Source organism: Mustela nigripes, chromosome 18 (assembly GCF_022355385.1).
Source record: "Mustela nigripes isolate SB6536 chromosome 18, MUSNIG.SB6536, whole genome shotgun sequence".
Classification (NCBI taxonomy): domain Eukaryota; kingdom Metazoa; phylum Chordata; class Mammalia; order Carnivora; family Mustelidae; genus Mustela; species Mustela nigripes.
In genome coordinates this window covers 6,876,226-6,902,834 of record NC_081574.1, presented here as the reverse complement: position 1 = coordinate 6,902,834, position 26,609 = coordinate 6,876,226, and the positions used below count along the sequence as shown (strand labels likewise).

Here is a 26,609-nt window from a genome sequence, read left to right as displayed (position 1 = left end):
TATGAGCTTTTGAGTCTTCAGTTTGGACCGTCCAGAAGACCTTTCCTGCTCCCTTCCACCCCCTTCTTTTTTCCCTGGAGAATATCACATCCTTTGGGCATAAGGTCAGACCAACCTTTGCCTTCTAAGAAGCAAGAAATCTTTCTCAACTCTCAAAACTTAAATAATAGGTGAGGTATTCTTACTGTAAGCATATGTAGAATCCTGTGCTTTTTTTTTTTTTTTTTAAATTCCAATTAGATGTTAGTTGTCGTGCCATGTTGTGATTTGTGACTTGTCTTTGCTATTACACTGTGAACATCATTAGGCCTGGAATTTTTTTTTTAGTGTCTCTGGCCTCCGACAAGTTCCTATGTGTGTATAAGAATGCTGAATAAACATTTGTACAATTAAATAATGAAAGGATGGGGCACCTGGGTGGCTCAGGGGGTTAAAGCCTCTGCCTTCGGCTCAGGTCATGATCCTACTGTCCTGGGATCGAGCCCTGAGCAGCCTGGGATCGGCCTCTCTGCTCAGCGGGGAGCCTGCTTCCTGCCTCTCTCTTTGCCTGCCTCTCTGCCTACTGTCTGTCAAATAAATAAATAATAAATCTAAAAAAAAAATAATAAAAGGGAGTAGGAATAATGATATTTAAGTTTAGCAAGACCTGTAAAGACCATGGTCATTCTGTGTATCGACAGCTTTATATAATTACAAAATTTCAAAGAGTGTTATGCTACTTTTATAATACATTTAAAACATTCGAGTGTTTGTGGTGGTTTTAATTTTCTTTAGGGAAGTGTTGTGGAAATCAGTGTCTGACCGAGAGCTTAAACCAGCAGCCAAAAATTTCTTTTTTATTGACATGTAAAAAGAAACCAACTAAGACATTTCCTTTGCAAGCTCATGCTGGATCTGTGTTTGAAACATCTGAGGGAATAAAACCGTTCTCAACAGCATTCACGTCTATACTAGGTTCGCGGTTTCACATACCTGTTTTGTTATCTGACTCAAAGACCTTAAATGTTTGTTTGTTTGTTTGTTTGTTTTTCACTTCTTAATGTTGATGCCGCATTTGGAGCCATCAGCCTGTTTCATCTGCAACCCTATTAACTTGACTATATCTTGAATCTGTATCACCGTGATGACTGAATTATATAAGAGAATAATATACGTAGATATTTTCATAGCTTATATAATGAAATGTTTATAAAGATAAGATGAGTGCTAAAGAAAGAGTCAGCTCCAAATTAAGGTCACGTAAGAGAAATGAGGACTGAATGGATTTAGGTTTAGAGACTGATGTGTCTTCTAGCTTATGCAGGAAAAAACGTAACAAACATTGTAAATATTTCTGAAACACTGTTTGAAAGGGAAATCATATCTAACATTCATGATCCTATTTTTAAACCGCCCAGTGAACCCACACCACATATTTTAAATAAATGACTACAACAGAGGGGTAAATGCATTGTGGTATAATGGAAAGGATGTGAGATTGAGCCATCTTGTCATTTCAGTTTCTAGGTCTTAAAGGAAATCTAAAGTAACAGTGTTGCCAGTCTTAAGGCTCATGTAGCATATTTTAGAATTCACACAGTTTACCTTCACATAGTTTAATTCCACTCATTTCTCTTTTCTAACTAGTGTTCAGGTACTTGGTTGTTCACAGTATTTTTGGTCCAAAGGAGATCAAGATTTTAAAACAATCTTAAAAATAACAATCAGCCACAACAACTCACCTGCCCTCGAATAGGGGGAGAAGGAAATGGGGAATTCATGGCGATGATGGCTGCAGAAGATGTGACCATCCTCAGTCCCACTGCACTGTACACTTAAACATGATTAAAATGGTATGTTTTGGCCACAATTAAAAAAAAAAATCCTTGCCTACTGACAAGGGAGCTGTGTGTGCACATGTTTCTGCTTATAAGAATTTGGTTAGCCTGGATTTGGGGTGGTTCTTCATATATTAAAAAAATCAGAATAAGTTGCTTTTGTCTTCTTTTGTTAACAATTTTTGTATGAAAATGTCCATTTTAGAGAAAAAGTTGATCATTAAAGGAATTTGTTGATCTGCCACAAAGCTTCCAGAAGGAAAAGTCTAGTTATTTTTCCATCCATCTTTTCCAGTGAATGCTTTTCATTTCCTTATCATTTCTTCTCTTTCTTTCCTGCGCATGGTGGAAACGAAAGGCTGAGGTGGGAAGACGCTGGAGCGGCTCATCATGGAACGTTGTAGGCAGGAAAACTGGCTTCCAGAGTCAGGGCAAGTCAGACAAGGATCACTAATGTGGGTTCTAAGACGTACTTGGTCCCTTTTTAGGTCTCTTTGAGTCTCAGTTTTTATCCAGCACGAAATGAGGGGGAAATAATACTTCTGTTTGTTTTAGTAGTGGGGTTAGTGCATGTGAATGTTTTGTAGATTGTAAAGTGCTTCAGAAATTTAGAGTGGCATCATTATTTCTGCCGCTATTACTATTAATGATTTTTCACTGACGATTTCTGTTGTGTAAAATGAGGAAAGAATATAAATGAGGAGTGATGCCCCATTCTGTTTTGACTACATGCCAGGTTATGTCAGCCTAGGGATAAGTTGGAGCAGAGATGCTGCTAGGATTTGGCTCTTTGATTTCCCTCATGGTTTCTTTCTCTCAGTCTGTGCCCTGAGCAAGCAGCTTGCCCACAAACCCTTGAATACAGATCGAAATATACTCAGAAGACATAGTTTTTTTTTTTTTTAAATGTATTTGTTATAATTACCTGTGGGTTAAATTCATTTGAATAGGGAAAGTAAATAGCAGATGATTGTAGAAGTAGGAAGGCTAAACATTCTTTTAGGAGAAATCCTAGAAATAAAGGGGAATGTTATACAAGAACTGTCTTGCCCCTACATAGTTGCTTTTGTAATGATTCTGAAGGTGGTGTGTTTGTAACGTGTTACTGGCCCACTTAAAAAAAACATGGGAAATATGTGCTCTGACGTTGTACTGTGGAGAATTAGGATGTGAATTAGTGTCCATTGACGGTAAGGAGTTAGTTTGTGTGTTGGGGTGTGTGTTTCTATGTGCTTGCTTATTTGGACATGGAGACAGAAACAGGGATTCTTCCTTTCTTTATACTTTATGCTCCAGTAAGGGCTTATGCCCCCTTGAAAGAGAAACTGTTTATTTTCTCACTATACCTTTTGTGAAGTACTGTCACTCAGTGGGCTGAAGTACAAATGCTAATTTATTGCCAGACTGCAGGGTTGTGATTTGCATTCCAAATCAGACTGCAGCTTTCCATTATAAATTGCTTATCCCTGTTGTTCCTTATCTAGAATTTGTTCTTCTTCTGTTATCCTACTCATTTCCCAGTAATGACCCTTGAAACAATTCCCATTTAAAATCAGTTTCCTATTTAAAATCAGCAGTTTTAGTGGACTAAAGTAACAATGAATTACCAAGACATCAATAGATACCTTTTAAAAAATTTCAGTGTTTTCCTCCCTTTCCTTTAAGAATCGTCAGGCACAGAAGTAAAATAATGACTTAAAATATGTCTTTCAGGCTTAAGGGTTTATATTCATTCTTTTGAAAACCATACTTCTCTATCTTTTTCAATCTGAAATGTGTGAGCTTGCAAAACCTCTGTTAATAATAACCTCGTACAGACAGACTCTGAGGTGGTTTAATTGCATCCTTTCTTGCCACTTCTGGATCAGATTAGCTAGAGACTCAGAGAGCAAAGGAAAACGCTTTTTCACAAGGTGTCTGACTGGTGAGAAGCTGGGCTGCGGCATAAAGAACCGGCAGGAATCCGGGCTTTCCCACTCTGGTGGCAAAGAGGGGGAATCATGGGTTGGTGGTCTGCTTCATGTTAGGAGGACACCCCTCCATCTGTTCACAGCTCACCCTCTTTCCAATTTAAAGCCCAGATTTCCATACAAACCTCAATTTCTTTTCCCCATTTTAAATGCAAAGCAAAGCTTGTGAATCACAGAGTCTCAGCTACTGGGATTCAGACCAAATTTCCCCCCAAAATTCTCGGGCTATTTGCTTGAATACCTGCTTACAGTGGTACACAATGGGCAGCTTTGAGAAGAAAAATTGATAATCTTCACGGAAGAGTAATTTGAATGAAATTACACTTGACAGCCTGTCTCCAAGCAAACAAGAGGCGCGAGGGAGACTTAGCTAAGCTCCGAGGACTTGCCCAAGCCACTGCTGTGGGAGCTGCCCAGGGAAAAAAAATCACCAGTTTTTCCAACATCTAATTGAGCTTTTGATTAATTCCGTGTACCAGATTCTACTGAAGAAAAGTAGCCATGGAAGAGAATATGGAAGAGGGACAGACACAAAAAGGTACTGTGCTAAAAGGGGTTTGTTTGTAACCAAGTAATTATTTTGCAGTTTCCTTGTTTGCTTTAGACACTTGCCAGTAAGGCTAATGAATGTTTCTCTCTTGGTAGGCATTTTTTCCCCCTTTTAGTCTATTCCTCACTTATAGTAATGTCTGTCTTGAATGTTGTCGTTATTTGCAAATCTTTCAGATCTAAGTATCGGGATGCATAGTCGAGTTTGGTGATAAGAGCTTTGCGGTATTGTGAATTGTTTCTTAGACCAGTCTTTGTTAACGTTCCTTTATTTCATGTTTTCATGCTTGTCGAGCTGGGTCAGGGGACTCCTGGCGTGAGCCACAGACGCAGTATTTGGAGCTTGTTGTTGCTAAAAATTTGATGATGTAACCATTATCGATAGCTTTGAATGGACATCTGATAGAACAAAGACCAAGCGTATATTTATTCTGTTTTAGTTGGTGCCTCGTCGTAAAAAAAAATCTTTTTTTTTTTCTTTGCGGGGACACGATTTAGTTTTAATATAGATGGAGCAAAGGTTCATAAATTTTCAGAGTGCATAGTGATGTTAAGGTTTTCCTTTCTATGGAGTTGACCATAATCAACTTCTGAGTAATAAATGTGAAGGATGTTTTCTGATTCATTTTTAAGCCTTTGGAGGTATATCTGGCTGTATAAATTAAAGTGAAATGATCATTTTTATAGGTTAGAAATGGCCAAATATTGACAATTTCAAATGATTTGGACACTCAAGAAGTGTGTGTGTGTGTGTGTGTGTGTGTGTGTGTGTGTGAGACAAGTGGTAGCTCTGGAGGGAACCATAGGTCTCTCTCAGAATCCCCAGCATTTTCTCTCATGCTTGTTCTCAGGCTTATGTAATGGTATACAAAACGCTCTTGTGTTCTTAGGCTGGAAAGAGAGGCATAGGTAAGATTGAAGAGTAGTACTCGAAAGATTTAGCTGTCAAATTTGATTTTGAATGTATGAAAATTCATGATTTTAAAAAAGTGTTTTACATGAAAAAATAGGTAATTCGAAAGCTAGTGCAGTTTTCATGATTTTGAGCTTTGCTGAGACTCTCAACACACATACACATGCACACACACACATAGTCAACACATCTATATAATCAAAGACTATTGACATTAAATATTTAAGTGTCTTATAAAAGCAATAGAGAACGTTAATAGATAAGGTAATGCCCAAATTTTAGTCACTAGCACACTTATTAATGATACTCTGTAAAGAAACACAATAAGCTACATAGAGATTATGTGATCTATTTTTTCAATAAAAAAATCCTCCATTATCTTTATTGTGTGAACAAATAGCTTAAGTATTCACCAATGATTTGAAATGGCAAATTTTCATGGTAATTTTCATCCTTGAAAGGCATCTCTATTGACTATTTCAATTTAGGAACAAAATATCTTATTTTCATATTTTTTTATAGCACATAAGGAGATTGCTTCTTGGCCAAGGAAAGATAAACTGGTAATTTTCACATAGAGAAGTGATATTCATTGCACTAAATACAATTTTGATATAAATCGTGGATTGTGGTAACAGGTTGAAATGTCTGAGCAAGCCTGGTAGAGGCAGGAACCGAGAAGAATGATGTAATCAGTTATGATGTTTTTCTCAGGTAACACTGAAAATCCTTCATGGGGGTGGAAGCAGCAACAATGTGATGAGAGAACTTCCTGTCGCAGTGGGATTTTTGGTTTTTAAGGGTTTTTTTTTTTTTAATCATTAAGGTGTTCATATTTAAATTATATTAAATCATAAACAGTGGTAGAAAAGAATTTTTTATAAATGGAAAGTTGTAAGTACATAAACTACATAAAGATATGTAAGTAAAGTTATCTATGATTAAGCTTTTTTAAAAAATTAATTGAGAAGATTTAACTCTCGCCATTCCTGGTCTATTCCTTTCAACTCTGCCAGTGAAACCTTTTCTATATAAGCTTGTTTTTAGAAAGTTATATTTGCACATAAATGCTCTCTGTGTATGTGCAGGGTTAGAGGAAACAATGCAATTTAGAGGATCTAAGTTGGAAAGCTACTTGACAAGCAGGTTAATCATAAGAGATTTTTTAAGAGTTTAGGTGGACCGGTTTAATGATTCGTCTGCTTTAAAGGACAACAGCACTTTGCATTAACTTTCATCCTGTTTCTCTTAATTGCATAGGATTTTCTTAAGTAGTAATTCACATATACCAGAATTCTCTTCCATCTGAAAAATGCTTTCCTGTCCCTTCTTACAATTTAAATCTACTTTTCTCTGTTACAAATTAGAAAGACTTGAATTCACATATTTATCCATGTCGGCTTCCAAATTCAACTACAATATAAAATGGAAGCCTGTGATTTCTTAAACATATCTGAAAAAATACGTAGTTATTACCTAAAAACTTAAAAAATCTCCCATAAGAAATACAGTTTTCTTCATAACGAGATCTTCCTTCCCTATTTGATCTGTAAAAGGCAATTGAAAGCAGTCCTAATATTTACCCTAATCTAACTATATATGTTCATCCTGGGAGAGAGGATAATTTAAAAGTGTGGGTGACCTCACCAGTCACTCTGCTCCATGGCTTGGTGTGAAACTGAGATGGGGTCATTAATCTGTTGCTACATCCATTTCTGCTGCTGTCCCAAAAGGTGAGTATCTCACTGTGCTGAATGGGAAGCTAGTGTTTTAAGAAATGTGTGGGTTTTTTTGTAAAACATGCCCTCTAAGTAAAAGCCAGTCATTTGATCTTAGTCCTACCAAAGCAACAGTATGCTGATACTGGAGGAAAAAAAGGGGGAAAAGGAAAGAAGCTGTTTTGAACCTTGGCCCTGAAGTTCAGCCATAATAGACCAAGCATCCCTGTTGTCAAAAATTGAAGTACATGGTCATCCAGTCATGTCAACAAGGGTTTCAGTTACTGCAGTGGGATTGGGCAAAGTACATGAAGAGATTTTTACAAAGATTTAAAATGTATACATTTATGACTTGTAGGCATGCAACTATGCCCATACATTTTGCCCAGTCCTTTGGGAAAATATGTAAATGATTTAAGTAAGTCTGACCATTACTGAACTAGTGAATGTGTGTTCAGGTTGCTAGGCAGGTGGGTGACCACTGCTTTATAGACAACCTCAGTGAATGAGTTACTGAATTAGGAGGGGGTCAGAGCTGCTGAATTAATGATTAGAAGAAGTGACAAAATTGTACAGAGATAGAAAGGAAATAGTAAACAGGAAGAACTAGCAAGCTGGAATCTTCATAAGTTAGCTGAACTATTTCAAATAGCCAAAAACTGATTGACTTCATTTCTGAACATTTACATCATAGGAAACAAAGACTCAAAATAACATGTAATATACCAGAAATGTTTCATGGACTGAAAAGATAATGACTAAAATGTTATCATGTTTTTCTCCTGTAATTAGCAACAGTGTATGAATCTGTGTGTCAGCTTTTTTTTTTTTAAGAGATTTTATTCTTTTATTTTTTTTAAAGATTTTACTTACTTATTTGACACACAGAGAGAAATCACAAGTAGGCAGAGAGGCAGGTAGAGAGAGAGGGGGAAGCAGGCTCCCTGTTGAGCAGAGAGCCCGATGCGGGGCTCGATGCCACGACCCAGATCATGACCTGAGCTGAAGGCAGAGGCTTAACCCACTGAGCCAGCCAGGTGCCCTGTGTGTCAGCTTCTTGAGCTATGCACAGAGGCAACCACTGACTCCCTTCCAACACTGATGCCTGGTTTACCCTCTCCTCAAGAGAAATCAATGCTTGGTGACCCTCGAGGACTACGTCACTAGAGGAAGTAGAAGTTGAAGCTCATGTGACCAGGCATTGTTTCATCATCTGAACACTGATCGCGTAACTGCCGTTTAATGGCCGTCATTCATTCGTCCTTAACCCAACCTGCATGTGTCATGTCAGCATATCCTTAGCTTGTTACAACCAACTAGAATATGTGGATGAACAGACAGTACACAGGTTTATTTTTTTCTCTCTTTCAATCTTAATGTTTATCTCATAATTAATACTGTGCAATTATGTTTGATATGCCTGCTCATAATTATGTACTTTTCCTTTTATATTATACATTTCTACATGCATCACCATGAAGAAGTCGACACACAGAAGCGTGTGTATCGTATTTATGGGCTGACTGAAGTTCTTCTTCAAAATTTTTTTGATTCCTGTTAGTTTTGCCTTGAAAGATGACTTTGCAGCCTAACTCTTTTTCAGACAGACATCATCCCTAAAGAAAAGACACCACTGTAATAAGTGAAAAGAGAGGTAGCTTTGGCTTTCTGACAAAAGAGGATATTGGACAACTTAAATTGCCCAGTGATTTCCACGCCAGATAGTGGCCTAAGGACTTCCCATAAATTAACTCACTGACTTCTCACAATGACCTTAAATGCTGCTAATATTGAGGAAACTAAAAATCAGATAGATTAATTAACTTGACCGAAGTCACAAAGTAGTAATGAGGACAGCCAGTCAGATTGAGGCCACACCCTGCACTGTACTCCATGTTGACAACAACCGGCCTACCACAGCTTGATTTAAGTGGCTCTGTTTCAACCACACACTTCTACTGCACTAATCAGCTGTGCTCTGTAATTTATGGCTGTGTTCATTGTCACCAATTTTGGCTTTTTTTGGCCAAATGTGGACAGCTTTGCCAAGGGTATCCAATCCCTACATGCTCCCGCCAGCAATCTATCACCTGTGAGTCTTTATTCCAAAAAGATGGGCTGGCTCAGTAGGACTCCCCCTTGAGAACTGAGAAAAGATGCTTCTTGATGTGCCCCGAGGGTCTCTCGATTCCTCCAAATACCATTATAGTGATGGAACTTCCCATGCCTCAGCTAATCTGAGTGAATCTCTGTTCTTGACAATCAAAAGAGCTCTAAATGAAACAAATGTCCAGATCCTTTTAGGAGTCTTATGTAAAGAGGCTTAATGTTAAGAAATTTTCCCCAACTTTGACCTGCTGTGCGGCTGCTGAACTAAATGTATACTTACTATATACTTAAATCTCAACCTGACACTACTCTTTATCCTAGGTCATTCTGAGTTTTTTCCTCACCAGTCGTTTTTTATAATTGAATGATTAGTTCAACCTAAAACCACTACCTACCAGTTAGCAAGTACTAGTAGTAAAATATTTTGAGAACCATTGCAAAGAAGTCAAAGAACCAGATGCATCAAAGTGTTTGCTTTATTAATAGAATTTGAATCTTTAATGGTATACCATTGAAATCAATCGAACAGTGGCTAGGAAAATAACAACCACAACATCAAAAACCCTTAAGGAGTCATTTAAACAGAAGAATTAATTAGCCTCCATATCCATCTTGGATGTTGGCTACTTGCAGACTCATGAACAAGGGAAGGGAAGGCAGCTAGGACTTCATCCCAACAACCGTTGTTAGTTGCCTTCTCAATATTTGAATAACAAAGCTAAAGGAAACACAGAGATTCAGATTTCATAAAGTGTGTAGGAGAAATCTGTCCTGTGATTTGGCAGCTCTGCTTTTACTAGCAGTTAATACTGGAGTCTAAGAAATTATCATCACATGGTTATCAAATGTAGCCCGAAGACACTTGCCAGTGGGAAACATTAAGATTTTTCATAAGACTCAGTAGATATTCCCTTAACTTCTACATTACTTTGATTATTATGACTTCTGCAGTTTAGATACAATATTTTTAGAATTTTGTCATCTTCCTATCTTTTTTTTTTTTTTTTTTTGGATCAGTTGCTTAATTATGTTTTTTTATAACTGTGGTGCTATCTGTCTCAGAGTTCCAAAATACTCATAACACATGTTCCACCATCTTGGTAAGATAAAGGATACACAATAGGTTTTGTTTTAGGTTTTGTTTTACAGTATCATTAGAATGAGTATAGTAACCTTTAAAAATGAAAGTGCTTGCTTGATATAGTGACTTCATTTTTCCCTGAATTGAAACTTAATCTTAAACATTTAAGGAGACTAAGTGAGAAGTCCATTGTAGTGGATTGAGATACTGATACAGAATGTACTTAGAGTGATAACTTCAAAATGGTTCTAGAAATTACTTATTCCTTAATTAGTCCAGAAGGCAAACGGCTCATGTGTGATTCATAGAATATGGAAGATAACTGCTAGTTTGTCAATTTTGGCCCCCATTTTCCTTTGAGCGTAAACCCCTCCCCGCCATGCAAACTGTTTGACAGTTTCCTTTTTCATACATCGAAGACAGACTGCCTGGCTTGTTTTCAAAATCCTTTTGGATATCATCCACACTAACAGGTGGCACAGCTGTGGATTAGCTGACGTTATGAAAATAATTCATGTTTTCCCATGTGTTCTCTATTCAAGTTGTGACCATTGTCTTGGAGAGTCTTAATCTGAAAGAAATCTCTTTTGCTCTGTGAAAATAAAAGGGGAGAAAAACAGAAAAAAACACAAGATAACTGACTAGTTTCTTTCAAATTGTGAGTGGGGAATTTAACTTTTTAGTTCTAGGTAAAAGTCAGGAGCTAACTAGGATGTGTTGTAGAGTGCAGTGGGGAATTAAGTTACAATATGAGCAAATCTGAGGTCAGAGGGAGAAGGGAAGAGATGACTCTTAGCTTTTAATGATGTGTGTTCCTCAAGTGTTAAGGTAAATCAACATGTCGGAACATTACTGCTGTGCACAACAGAATAATTTCCAAAAGAAAGACATTTTGGCACATAGTTTAAGTCAATTAATGTTTTTCGACCTAAATTTCTATCATATGAGAAATAATTTTTCATTATACCTACCTCTACAAAAGAGAGCAATTTGATAGAGTCTTTCTCTGAGAATGATGCTAGAAACATAACACACACATTTTCTCCTATTGTGGAGCATGCATGCTTTTTATTTATTCTCAAGTAGAAGTGAATCAGTTGAAAAATTTTGCTAATTATCATTTTCTACTCTAATAATAGAAATTTCAGTGTTTTGGCAAATGCTTTCTCTTTCTTTTAATGCAGTTTACTTCTTCCATTAGAAAGGTTCTTTGAATGATGAATTAGATATTTTTCAAATAATATAACATTTTCTTTATAATTGCTTATATTCCTTTATGGTTATTTGATGAGAAGAAGCTCTACTAAATAAATCAAATAAAGAAATAATACATGGCCAAATCCCTTTCCTCAAAACAGAGCCTCTTTTTTTTTTTCAGTTTTTGAGATGCCTCTCCACATTTCCTACATTACTATGTATTTTCATTTATTTATTTATTTATTTATTTATTTTTAAAGATTTTATTTATCTATTTGTCAGAATGAGAGAGAGAGTGAGAGCGAGCACAGGCAGAAGGAATAGCAGGCAGAGGTAGAGGGAGAGGCAGGCTCCCTGCTGAGCAAGGAGCCCACGTGGGACTCGATCCCAGGATGCTGGGATCATGACCTGAACTGAAGGCAGATGCTCAACCAACTGAGCCACCCAGGTGCCCCAATATTTTCTTTCTTTTTTTTTTTTTTTAAGATTTTATTCATCATTTGACAGAGAGAGAGAGAGAGAGAGAGCACAAGTAGGCAGAGAGGCAGGCAGAGAGAGGGGGAAGCAGGCTCCCTGCTGAGTAGAGAGCTCGATGTGGGGCTGGATCCCAGGACCCTGAGACCATGACCTGAGCTGAAGGCAGAGGCTTCACCCTCTGAGCCACCCAGGTGCCCCAGCTTGGAGATGTTCTGATGCTCTTCAGTAGAGCCCACACCTAACCAAACCCACATTCATTTAATGGTTTACTTATACTTCAGAGATTCCAAAGTATAGATTTTCATCAAATTTTTAAAAATTTCATCAAAATTTTTAAAAATCTCATCTTTTTGTGATAAAACTTGACTGTGAATACTACTTAGAGAATAACTCGAAATTCGAAACATTTTAAATTTCTTTAGTCAACCATCCACAATAGAAAATTGTAATTAAATTGTAAGATCTAGAATTTAGAAATAATACACTCAGATTCTCTCTATAAACCTCAGACATGCAGAAAAGCCAGCAGGTTTTGTAGTCAGCTCTCATACTGATTGGCCAGCTAACTCTCCGTTTCCCAGATCAGATGACTTGCTACAGCCCTGACTCTTTCTTCCGACTGAATCTCACTTTCTCTGTAATTTAATCTGTATTAGTCAGTCCTGGTTTTTGGGGAGTGGGTTTTTTGAGAAGTATGGGAAAACCCATATTTTGGGGGGAATTAATTTCCTCTACCATTATCTTTGGGTTTGGTGGTTTTAATGTGAGTTTTTGATGAAAATGACTTGGTGGATAGGCCTCTCATCATACTCGCCACATTGTAAGAGTCTGCTAAATTTAGATCTCTCTCCATATCTCCTTTCCTGTGTTCCATAACACATGGTGACTGATTAAAACATAACTGAGCAAACTTCCTTGAGGCACACGGTTTCAAAAATTAAAGGATGCTAAAGGGTTAACTACTTTTTTGAATTGTTGGAACAATTATTTTCTTAAAGTTTGTTTAGCATTTAATGAAGGGCTTCTCTTATCATTTATTTTGCAAAGTACAGATCCCTTAAGGGAATGGATTTTAGCTTTTGCTCTTGATCCCAACCTGCAGGGGGCTCTGAATATAGCCCCATTCATACAAGGTGATGATGGTGAGGATGATGATGGTGGTGGTGATGGTAGTGGTCTTAGTGGTTCTGGTGACGGTGAGGGAGACTAGGAGAAGAGGGAAAGAAAGTATAGAGAGGGAAGAAAGATGTGGAAGAGGAGGAAGAAGAAAAAGATGATGTCAACTATTCAGTCTAAAGGAAGGAGGAATCCTTTTCCAAACAAGAACAGATCTCACTGCATTTCAGTCCTTTTCTAAACAAGAACAGATCTAAACCTAGCTTGGAAAAATGCTGCCACGACTCCATTTTGTGTCCTTAGATTTGAATTAAAAGAAGTCTTTGATTCTTTGAGCTAAAATACAGTTTGCTAGCAGCCTTCATGAAAATGAATAGATATTCAATTTTATTATTAAAGAGCCTACATAGATATTGCATTACAGTTCCAGCAATTAAGTGAAATACATTGAACCCTCAAGTTCAGCAGATGGTTCCTGAAACCTGGGAGGTTAGTCTCAGAACATTTTATAAGATGCGAATAAAGAAAATAATATAGCATAGTGGTGTCTGAACTTGCTGACCCTAGGCCCTCCATGTTCATTGATAAGTGTTGGTCGAGGAAAACAAAATTGCTGAAGAAATACCAGTTTAAAATCATAGAGGACAATTTAGTAAGATAAGGTCTTTATAAAGCTCTATCCAGTTAGTTCATTTTCAGGTTCATAAATTTAAAAGCTAGCCTGTCAATGATTAACAATTCCTTTGCCATCTTTTATGCTTTTGGTTTTTATATTTTTACCAGTATGCGACCTTGAACAGTTGCCCGAGAGTGTGGTTGTGATCCAGGCATAGTGTGAAAGCTCTAATCAATGGTATGTGCGGAGGGTTTCTCGCAGTATTTGAAGGATCATCTCTTCCTCCCTGCAGTTCTAGTGTACGAGTATTTTGGCATACTAACCTCTAATTTATGCTTTGGGATAAACATGTGATATCCTTGTTGGGCAAAATTGAGAGTGGGTCCCTCCTGAACATGTAGAATTTTGTCGTGCTTTATATGCCAGGTATATATAGTCAGGCCAAAAAGTATAATCTTGAAAAAAGACTGTTTTTTTTTTTTGTTTTTTTTTTTTAGATTTTATTTATTTATTTGACAGAGAGAAATCACAAGTAGTCAGAGAGGCAGGCAGAGAGAGAGAGAGGGAAGCAGGCTCCCTGCTGAGCAGAGAGCCCGATGCGGGGCTCGATCCCAGGACCCTGAGATCATGACCTGAGCCGAAGGCAGCGGCTTAACCCACTGAGCCATCCAGGCGCCCCAAGACTGTTTTTTTATATATTTATAAATATGTGAATTTAATCATCCAAGAGGTGGTGAACACTTCCTTCTGGCCTTGATCTCTACAACATGAAAGACTTGGGAGTTGCTCATAAATGAGATAGATGGCTCTCTCATGATGATGTGTGGTTGTGTCATCTGTATATCTAGGGGTGCTGCCATTTTTACGTGATTATTAAATAGGTTTTACTCATTGTTTCGGGCAAGCTGGAGAGGAGAGTTTGTACACACTCCCAGATCTGTCATCATCATGGTATCTGGCCTGTGCTCTAGTGCTTGAGGCTCTATCAGACTCTGCAGTGGTGCAAAAGCAACACCGTTATTACCTACTGGTGTTGAGGTCTCTTCAGGCAGCTGGATTCTACCTGCCTCTCTCCCACCACACACTGCATAATTTTTAGAAATATTAAAAATACAGAGTCTGTATTTAAATCTAATATCCTCTGCTTAATAAGAAAAATCGATTTCGCTACCAGTCCATTCCATCTGTATCAGATTCTTAGCGCATCTCCTCCTGTTTTGTTTTGTTTTTTAAAGATTTTATTCCTTTATTTGACAGAGAGAGATCACAAGTAGGCATAGAGACAGGCAGACAGAGAGGGGGGAAGCAGGCTCCCCACCGAGCAGAGAGCCCAATGTGGGGCTTGATCCCAGGACCCTGAGATCATGACCTGAGCAGAAGGCAGAGGCTTAACCCACTGAGTCACCCAGGTGCCCTCTCCTTCTGTTTTTGACATAACCTCTTTGCTTCAGCCTTACGTATTCAAAGACATTCATCTTTAAATGTATTGGGTAAGTTGTGGCTTACTTAACTATATTGTAGATATATTAGGTTGAACCATACCACATTGCTAATCTTAGACAATTTTCAGCTGCAAAAAAGTCGTATTTCAATATAGCTATACTGTTAGTGTCTGCATTTATGAAACTTTTTAAATATGTTCATCATTTCTCTTTAGAAAATAGAAAATAATACATGATGGGGTATAATTAAGATTTGCATATTATATTTACATGGAGTATGGGAAGCTCATCAAACTTTCTATAAATTCTTCGTGAGCTCATTAACTTGCTGTGTCCCTTTTAACAAAAATTGGCAAAATGTTTGGAGATATTATTGTTTGGTGCATTCATATATGATGGTGGAAGCTAGCATTTTTCTCATTTTTGAGGTCATGTGACCTCAACGTTTGTTATTTTAGGGACTTCTTAAACATAGTGCTAAATTAAGATGTATGGTTTATTTTGTCTGTCTCAGAGAAGACAGCATGTCCTTTCATCTAGAGAGTGAAATATCTGCTTTGTTTTTCCCTGGATAAATAACACCCCCAAAATTATTTTTTATCTATATTCCATCATTCAATGGAATCTCATCTCCCACAAGCTGAGAATGCAATTCTGCCATGGGTGGTTCTTATATCATCTAAGATAAGTTTACAAGGCTGTTTGTGATCCTGGAGGGACAAACAATTACATACCACTTTAATAAGGAATGTAAGCCAGACATTAACTTAAACTATTACCTTTTTGGTTATTTTCATGTTTTATTGTACAAGAAAGAGAAGCCTTCAATGAAGGGTCTTATCATCTATGTTTTAGAAATACTATGAAGCCATCATTTAGGCTTTGGAGTAGACAATAATTAAGGACAGCACTGAAGAACACTGAAATGCCCATTACTTAATGTAGGTATATATAATTTTCCTTGTAAATTTCTTATATGTGGGTATGAGGGAAAAAAATGAGAATGGATAGGAAAGCATGAACTGCACCCGATCTTGCTATAGAATGGACTGACTTCTTTTATTTTCTTTTATTTATTTATTTTATTTTTGGACTAGATTGTTTTAAATCAGTTTTGTCCCAGAGGGTGGAGAGTCCCATCCCTAATTTAGATGATTTCCATTCAGTACAATTAATATAACACTAATATTACAAAAAAAAAATTGACTTACATACGTTTGGTTAGCATACATTGATTAAGTGAAGCAGTTTATTTCTCCAGCCAAGATTTTGGGTTAGCTTTGGTACATGTGTAATTTTATTTTGGTTGCATTTTATATATTCTGTTTAGCTATTTATGTTCCATTTTGTCAAGTCTCAAGGAAGATTCCTTTTCAATTTCTGTGACAGTGTTTAATCATCTACCGCAAATTACAGTTCTTGAGATCATTTGATCTTGACCACATAGAAGTCTATGTAATTTTTTTTTGTAATTGTATTCTTAGGGTCATCTTATTTGAAACAAAAAATTTTCATATTTCTTTTAAATTCATTATTAAAAATGCATGCTGCTTAAGAAACCATAATAAGGTGAATGAAAAAAAGAACTAAATCTGAAAAATACCTGAATCATGTTCATATCAAAAGTGTTCTGCTTATACATTTTGACTAAGGGAATTTTGTTTGTTTTTGGAAAATATGTCCTATTTCTAGGGTGACAAGGATAAGTCTTTTGGAGGTATCTATTGGACCTCAGCCCTCTCCCTCACTACAATATTAAAATTTTTACTTTTGTATATAAAAGTATCAATATCTCTCTTCCCTATATGGTTTTACTTTGTGACACTCAGATTAGTCTTTTTTTTCTTTTTTAAAGATTTTATTTATTTATTTGACAGAGAGAGTGTACAAGTAGTGGGTGCAACAAGCAGAGGGAGAAGCAGACACCCCGCTGAGTAGGGAGCCCAATGTGGGACTCCATCCTAGGACGTGAGATCATGAGCTGAGCCGAAGATAGCCGCTTAACTGACTGAGCCACCCAGACGCCCCAGATCAGTCTTTTTTCTAAGTTGAGGTTCTTCCAAAGCTGTTTTCAGTTGATTCTTAGCTTCATGGCAATGTCTAGTGGTTTGTGGGGTGAGAAGGAGCATGAAAGACCATCAGCTTAAGGAAAAGGTCATTGAATGATGCTGCCCAGAAACGGCACTGGCTCACCATCAGAAACCACGAAAATGAATATATGTTTGGCCAAAACAGAAATGACTTTTATTTCAAAAGAAGGTCGATAGCTAGAAGAGTCTAGAAGGGAGAAGGGCTGAAGCCCAGTGAGGTAGCTGAGGAGAGAAAAGCCTGGGCTCACCCTGAGATACTGAGGAGGAGGAAACCAAACAGAGCTAGAATGCAGGGCTGGGAAGGAATAATGTTGTTCCCCATTTTGAAAAATGAAAAAAAAAAAAAAGGAAGAAAAGAAAGGAGATGTTATTACGTATCAGGCCACTGAAATCTTTGAACTCTCTGCTGGTAACTAGCCTCTGGCAAGGATTTCCAATTTCCTTCGTTTCCTTTTATGTGAAATTCAGCTGAGGATTTGCCAGACAAAAATTGAATACCTCTTTTGGAGCCGTGTAAAAAAATGCATTTTATATTTCCCTTGGTAAAATTACTTTCCTGAGGAAATTCACTCTTTTCTAAGGAGAAAATGTAGGCCACAAAGAGGAAGGAAAAAAAAAAAAATCCTTACATTTCAACTCTGTGCTACATTTGCTCTGTTAAGGAATGGACTCCTGTTTAAGAGCTTAATAGAGATGACACACTAGAGAAGAGTAGCAAAAAATCAGACCTATCTGTGTCAGTAAAAGAGTTAAGCTGCCTCCACACCCCGCCCCCGACCAAAAAATAATTTTGAAGAGTGTTTGTGATGTTTGTAAATTTTTGGTAAGGCAGTGTTCAGTGAATTCGCAAGGAGGGTGGCAGACGCTCACAATTTGTTGTAAGGAACCAAGATGTCGTCCTCCAGATTTCTGCAACCCATAACCAAGGATGGTTTTTTGATGCTCTTTGGATGCAGCAGGACCACAAAGGGGGTGTTCATCTACCCTGTTTAATCAGATTATAAATGTGAATTGGGTGCTATTATAACATCTGGTTTAAAGATAATCTTACTGTTGAGTTTTACTGAGTTCCCGCAAAAGTTATTAAATAGTAAACCAACAACCTTTGTGAGAGGTGAGGTGATGGCTTTGGCTGAAAGTGTTGGAAATAAATAACTTAGAAGAATGATTATTAGCTGCACTTTGCATTAGACATGCTGCTTTGTTGCCTTTGGGGTTTCTGTATTGTCTTAAGTTATACAAGTTGTGGTAGTACCCTAGTCTAATAGAGAAGTTTTCCAGCTCGGGTTTGCTTGAATAGCACCTGTTTTAGGTGTGTTGAAACGTAGATTTCTGTCCCTCCCTCTGCTTCTGATCTCAGTTTCTGATTCAGTAAGTCTGGTGTGGAGCTCAAGAATCTGCATTTCAAACACTTTCCCAAGTTTACTGTAGCTGCCAATCCTGGGACCACAGATAGAGAACCACTGGTCTGGTAGATCATTGCCACTGCGTAACACTCACGGTGAATTTCCCAACTGAGATTTACAATTTATATATCAAAATATGGATATTATGGATTCGAAATCCCAAAGCCTGAGAGGAAAACATAGTCAGAGATGGCAGTCATTTAAAATGAGAACTTTCTGGATAATAACCCCCCAATTTTGCTTTTGAAAATCAAAAGGATTTTTGAAATCTATGATCATGTGCATAAGCTCTTGATTACTTCAAAAAGTGATGTGAAATGTGGAATGAGACACAGCCTTCCATCTGGATGATTCAGTAGATCTGGGAGGAAATTATAATCATGGGATGAAGGGGGAAATTGACTGCGATAGGAAACTTAGAGTTACTGAAGATGCTAATGCATGAAACAATGAAACCGTTCTCATGTATTCAGTGTATGTGGGAGCTCAGTTGCTTAGGGGGAGGGTCTAAACATTGATTCTTTGTCACCCCTGGACTCTCTTGAACTGTTGCTGCAATTAATACCAAAGTTAGTCTCACTAGCTATTTAACAAACATCATAAATAAATTTTATGTCAGAGGTCATGAAAGATCCAATAAAGGCCATCTCTAAACATAGCAAAATGGTTATAAATCTTGTAACTAGGGTGACAAGGCATTTTTAATTCACAAATTAAATTAAATGAATGTTAAAATGCTACTGTTGAGATCCCAGTTATTACCATGTGTTATACAGTTATCTGGTTTTTTGCATTCCTCTGTTCAAATATACATATATTTTCTAGAAGAAATAACTGAACATTTTTCACACATATGATGTCAGGCTAGTTAATTTTTCTAGAGAAGAGAACTCTTAATAATCTGAGGTAATTATTTTACTGTGAAAAAAGTGAAGACACAGGCCTAACACATACAAAACATAGCTCGGGACTTTATAGGAATTGGTGAAATTATTGTTTTGGATTAGGACCACTTTCAAAGTGAATTCAGTACGTACTGGGGACGAAATGCCTGTGGGAACTTATTACATAGCTCATTAGTTCAAAAGTAAACAAGCAAACAGTTTGTACCATGTAAGACCTTAAAGGCTATGCCTTCCATTTAGTACTGCCCCTAAGAATTACACCTCGTTACCTACTGCAGGATTCCCAGATGTGAATGTCACAGTGGAATTATGATCTGTTTTTGGTAAACACAATGTAAAAGGTTTGTGAATGCAGTAGAATGGCAAATGGCTTATATTCTAACTTCTACATAGTCACAGTGAAAATCATCAGCTGCCAGAGGGAAGGTAGTAGAACCACCAGAACCTTCAACTATGGCTTCCAGTCCCAACTCTGTCACATGCTGGCCATGTTTCTTTTCACACAACTAAATTCTGATCAACAGACTTTATTATATCATCTATAAAATAAGAAGAATAATGTCTATATGTTGGGGTTGATACATTATTAAAAGGATAATTTTATAAATTATCTATATGATTGGCACAGCTTGGTAAATTGTAGACAATCAAGTGGGTTTTTATTAATCTTTTAGAATATATTATTATTTTCATTTATTATGTTATATTGCCTCCCTATCCATGCTAAAATCCGTCTCAAATCTCCAAGTTTTTGTGATTACACTTAGATAATTATTTTAGAATGACTGTGTGCCAGCCACTCTTCTAAGTACCGCTGAACAAGGCAGACTAAATAATGGGTCTTTTGATGTGGAAGTTGAGATAGATTGCAACCTATACAATATCCAGATGTAAATAAATATATAAGTAAGAAGCTATCAATGATATGCTTACGAGAAAATCAGAGTAACCTGTTAGGAAGTGGCTGGATTGCATCCAAGCTGTTGACTATAGCCATGGTCTCATCTGGAGGCTCCGGCATGGGAGTGGGTCTGCTCAGCTGCTTAGTCACATGCCACCTGTGGACAGGCTGCAAGTTCTTAAACATGGGCCTCACCACAAGGCTGCCTCATGATACAGTAGCTGGCTTCTCCTGGATAGAAGAGACATTGGAAGAGAACATGCAAGATGAAAGCCGCAGTGCTTTTGTAATGTAGCTTGGAAACAACATTCCAGCACTCTGACATAGTCTGTACATTAGAAGCAAATCAATAAAGGTAGCCCTTATTCAAGTGGAAGAGATTGGGAAAAGCTTGAATGCCATAGGCAGGGGTCACCGAGGACCATCTCAGAAGGCTGTCTGCCACAGATACACATAAGGGCCTCAAAAGCAACATGTCCAGAATGGAATTTATCCATTTACGCAGAATCCTCTCTCCATACGTTGTTTTCAAATTCTGTCACTATTTATATATGCTGTCTGCAAACCTGAGAGCCTGGGTGGTCACTATTAATACCTTCCACGTTCTCATCATCCGATTGGTCATGATTCGCTTGTCCTTCAGGAATGTCTCCTAATGCTGGCTTCCCCTCTTCTTGTTCAGTTGCAGCCTTAAGACTCTTGATTAATTCTTGCCATAGGCTATTATGAGCAATTTGATTGAAAAACATGCTTCTCATAAAGATGTTGATATATGAAAATGTTTTGAAAGGTGTTGGGGATGGACAATATTTCAATTTTCAGAAAGATAATAAAAAACACAAAACATTTGGAAAATAATTTGCTCTTACTTATGAAAGTGTGTGTGTGTGTGTGTGTGTGTGAGAGAGAGAGTGAGAGAGAGAGACTAAGAAAAAGACAAAGACTGAGAAATATGAATGGCCCTATTTTGTGGTAAATATTTCTCTTGTGTGTTTTAGAGTGGTCTTTCCATTTTACTATTATTATTCTGAGTAGTCTCCATTAGGCAAGAGATCACTGATGCTCTTCTCCCTTACCTAAATTAAGATGATTATAATCAATTCTTGAGTTCAATTTTAACATGTAAAGCTAGTGTCTCAGAAATAAGTCTTCCTTTACATATAAGAACATTTATACAGCATATCCAAGAACTTTGTAAGTTCATAACTGGGAATAATGAAGGGAGTTCCAAATTCTGTGGCTGTCACTGGTTGACTGGGTGGCATATGGCGAACTACTTAATTTCCATGACCTTCATGTTCCTATTTGCAATGTTAAGAAAATGCCCTAGAGTTCCTTATCTATGTTTGTATTAATTTTAGACGTTTTTTGAACCCAATATTTTCAAAGGTAATGTAAGAACATTATTACATTCTTGTTATCTAACTAGAATATCTTTTCTATTCATTCATTTCATTTATATGTAGTTTTTTTTCATAAAATAACCTTACCTGTCATCCAGTGTTATTTACAAAATAAAATCATCTGAGCCTCAATATTCTGTTGGCCAGCAAATAGAGATTATACATGGAATGATTATATTAAAATGGAATCTCTAATCCAAAAACACATGAAATATCTATCAGAAAAGAAAAATAGAAACATTCATATTTTATTCATTCTCTATCTCTCTCCCTCAGATATGCACGTGTGTGTTCACACACACACTTACACAACAAAAGCAAATTATTATAAATATAATAAAAGAAATGGTCAAGTGAGAGTAAAATGTTTTTATATTATATATCTACAGAATTAGTCCACACATTTCTTTCACTGCAGTGCTGGGATTTATGCTGGCCTTGTTTTTCTTTATAAGAAGGAACAATTTATCTTTTTTTCAATTAAGAGGTGACTTCATCATGTCACAAAATCGTCCAACCCATAGCTTTTGTTGTTCTTGCTTTTGAACGAAATAAAGACTTTCTTAAACGGTAGTTAACAGGATTATACAGTTTAGCCTATGCCTTCATAAACTTCTATTCTATTGTATAGAATTGAGATAATTTCTCTATTTGGTAATTTCCAGTTTGGAGAATATGGGCCTTTATACCATACATAAGTAAATGCCCCAGTGGCATTTGCTTTTGTAGAGAAAGTGAAGCTAAATACTTCATAAAATAAACTCATAAGGGCAATAACCAAGGCAAAAGATTCAAGCACCATACTTATAGTATAATAAGTGATACAGCATTCTGATTATTTAAAAAATTGATGGTACTTTCAACACTTGCAAATGTCTCTATAGTGCAATTTCAGGAAATAAATCTCATTAATCTATCAGTCCCCTTATTTTGCTGGTGAATTTGTTGACAGATAGTAATTGGGTCACTGTATTGAAATGCCCCATGTAAGCTCAGAATTCTCTGTGTAGGTTGGCATGACAACCATAGTGGTCGATTAAACATGCTCAGAAATTGAGAAACTGTGCTTCTCAGAAGATGGTAACTAGATGAGGAATAGAAAACTGTCCAGAGAATGGCAAAATGGAGAGAAATTTCTAAGAATTGCTTTGAATGTGCCATTCTGTATTGATTTATGTCATATTAATAGGATAAACATAATACATACAAAGACCTAGATGTTTAAAAATCACTTAGATGATTGAAATATATCATTGATTTTGCGTGGATTTTAAAAAGAATAGGTTGGGGCATCCCTAAAATATTAAGTACTCTTTCAGAGAAAATGCGAATATTACTCAGAACAAATGGAATTGCTATAAATGGTAATTTCTATTCAACTCTTTCCCTTTTAAGCCCTTCCGTGAAGCACATGGCAGATGACATACGCAGGTGGCAGAGATTGGCGTCCTGGCACAGAGACGCTGCCTTCGCGGGCCAGCACTGCCATGGAGCTCTGGACGGGAAAGAGAGGGAAGGGATAAGTCATTAGCAAGACAGGCAGAGCTGGAGCAAGACTGGTGGCATGGCTCACTAACAATCAGCCTAAGACAAAATTTTTAGGTAACAAATAGAAGCAAGTCTTTATAATCATAGAACACTTCCTATTTTTTGCCATTCATTTCTTTTTTTATGACCATTACCTCAGACAACTCTTAGAGTAGGAGGAGAAGGCATCAACAACCTAGCAAGTTTGTTTTTTTTGTTTTTTTGTTTTTTTTTTTTAGCTTGATGCTATTTGGGGAATAAAGTAATAAAGACAAGATAAAATGGACATAACAGATGTACTGTATCCATAACTCAGTAAAGGTGCCAAGACAATCAATATATGTGAAGTCAATGAAGGTGGCATATTTTAATTTGATTCTTCTTTATTAGTATGCTTGTATGGAAATTCAAATATGGATGTTTTGATGAGGCAGTGAACAGAATATAAATATCAGCTATAAAATACGTAATTTTGCCTAGGCTATTATCATTTCAAAAGTCTCATATTGAAAGGAATTTTAAAAATTGGGATCCCTTTTAACATTTTTGAGAGGAGGAGATATTACAGATCATCTTCATTCTACAAAAGGAAATTAACTGTGTAGGATTAAGGAGCTAATTAGTGACAGAACTAAGCCTAAAACCCTGCTGGCCTCATTCACATGCAGGCTCTTTTTATAGCACTGTGGTGCCTTCTAATCCCGCTACCATCCATACTGTGGTCAAACATGATAATGCCCTAGTTCCATGAGCTGTCCATTTAGTGCCAATGAAACCAATACTGTTGGCCCGGTGAATTTTATTTCGGGGGTCCTCATTTTCTTTCTATGTCAGAGTTTCTTCTCTGAAGCTATCAGCTCTAATTAATTACTTTGTGTGTTTTCATTTATGTTTAATTTTGAATAGACGTATTCATATTTTCTCTACATCTACAGGTCTGATTTGTTCATCAAGAATGATCAAAAGATGGTTAGGGTTAAGTATTTCCTCATCATTGGTTGGGATTTAACAATCAACCCCGAGAAAACAAAATCAACCTTGGAAATTACCCTGTAATGTTAAAGATAGACGTTTCTGTAACATTCTTATTTATGCCTATGCCAGTAATTAACAGTAATAAAATCTGGCTTCAGTTTGTTTTAGAACTGTTTCCCTCATTAAATTTCTAGTTTGGAGGGGGTAATGGTTTTGTCTTTCTTATATTGTCCTCCTAATGTTTTGGTTAAAGCCTTACAATGGGGACTCAAAAATGTTACATTTAAAAAATCAGTGTGCTGCATGTTTTTATTTTATGTTTGTTATTTCGGTGAACGGCTACGAACTGAATACATCTTACCAATTTGAAGATAATTCTTTGAGGAAAAAAAACATGTTTTCCTTGATATCCAGATTGAAAACACCCCTCTCCTGCCCTCTCTTTGTTTTTTTTTCTGACATATCGGTAAAGCTTCTTTGTTTTCATTCTTTGGTTCTTTTCAGTTCTGTCCTCCGACCTTTCTCATTTTCCTTTCTTTTCCAAGTCTCTTCTCTGTCTTGTCCTTCCCTGTTCAGATCCAGCCCACTCTCCCAGTCTTCAGTGGTTCCGTTCGATTAACAGACATCAGTGAAAATCCATAAAAGGAGAAGGGGGGTGGGGGGGAGCAGGGCGGGCCAGAGGAGAGATGTGCTAGAAAGTAAAAGCTGAAATGAGAAATGGGAAGAGCGTAGATAGAGAAAAAAAAAATAGGGCAAAAGGGATAGAGCAGTGGACAGGAATGCAGTTTTTGTTGGTTAACACTTCACAGCATATATCTATAAAAGTATTTTTTTCATTCTTTATTGGATTCCTTCATTCCTTCATTCATCACTTCATAAATATACAGTGGGCACCCACTTTGTGCCAGCCATAGATGAACTGCTCAGGACGCAGCAGTTACAGACACACACAAAAGCACAAAGTCCTATATTCCAGTAGATAAAAACTTAGTTTAAAAATGGTGCTTTGTATGGCTTATGAATATCCTTATTTCAGAAGTAAAAGCAAAAAAAAAAAAGGTTTTTCAGAGAATTATGTCTTGGATAGATTAAATTTGTTTGAGGATGAAAAGCTATATCCAGTAGGCAGTTCAATGCATGGATTCAGGATGGAGGAGAGAAATCTGCATTGGAATTTTGCATTTTTAAGTTTTCAGTAATTATGTGATCATGGATGATATTGGTTTGAACAAGTCAACACGAAGGTATTTGTAGACCCGTAAGGGGCCCCGAACAGAGATTGATAGCAAACACTATTGAAGGAGGCTGAGTATAAGAAGGAGAATGTTAAGTTGCCAGAAGGGATGTGTTGTGTCCTTGAAGGAAAGAATGAGAGAGATCACAAAGGAAGAAGAGACCAGGGGTATCACACTTCCATGACAACCAGCAAGAGAAAGTCAAGGGTAACTTTGATGAGGGCGGTGTCAGCTAAACCTTCGAGTGAATTTTTTCTGTGGTATTTCTGTGAGGCCCATCCTACCTTACATTATCACAGTTTTAAGATATATACTAATACTTGGTATGTCTCATCCTGTGAGATGAATGTTTTTTTCACATTTTTTCCTGTCTTCTGTCTTTGATATGGTAGGGAATTGAATATAGATTTATGTCAAGGGCAAAGAATGGGAGTAGTGGAGAAACTGAAACAGAAGAAAATAGCCCTCCATTCTAGGCCAGTGGGAAGCAGGTAGAGAGAGAGGTCAGTTGTAGGAGGTGCTGAAATCTTTGTGTGTTTGGAAAGGTTAATAAACACTTTTCAAGATAAACCAACCACAGATTTTTTTTTTCTGTCCCTATTTAAAGAGTGAAGCTTAGATTTGTTTCTTGAACACAAAGAAGGAGGATTTTTCTAAGTCTCATGTGTCGTGTGTTTGATCTTATATTCTCTGTCAGAGAAAGCACAGTTGTGGTGAAATTAGTCCAGAGGTTTTGGGCAGGATGGATTGGAGGATCAGAGTCAGAAGGTTGGTGGTTGTATCAGCTAACCCCAGATAAAGGCTATACATTGAAAGGATTCAATTGATTCAAGGAAATATGGTGACCAAAATAGATGAGAAACATGGTGTCTCCAGGCCAAAAGAAATACTTGCACTTTTATCTGTTAAGTAGTTAGTAACAGCAGCCCAACAGTGCCTGACAGATGTCACTGTGTTTTCTGTTGAAAGTTAAAAATATCTAGCAGTCTCCTGTGAGTTCCCTGAAGCTCTGTGAGGTGACTTGGGTCACACGTTGGAAACCATAGGTTAATGCTGTGTGTTCTCATTTCTTCTTTTGGTATCAGAACAAATACTGCTCTCTGTCGTAATTGCTTGGTGATTTTCAGCCCTTTTGCTGGACTGAGTCTGCAGACTACACAAG

The 26,609-nt window shown here is 37.1% G+C and overlaps 1 protein-coding gene across 2 annotated transcripts in view; it reads left to right on the top strand.

Annotated features, from left to right (window-relative positions):
* Positions 1–26,609, top strand: part of GPM6A (glycoprotein M6A) — a 340,823-nt gene that overhangs the window by 185,289 nt on the left and 128,925 nt on the right. The window contains exon 1 of one of the 2 annotated variants that reach the window (XM_059384099.1): positions 3,711–4,325. The exons of the other annotated variant lie outside the window; for it this stretch is intronic. Coding sequence (XP_059240082.1) covers positions 4,289–4,325 — 37 coding nt within the window. The 5' untranslated portion in view covers positions 3,711–4,288. Of the gene's footprint in view, positions 1–3,710; positions 4,326–26,609 lie in introns of those variants that run through there. 2 annotated transcript variants of the gene reach the window in all.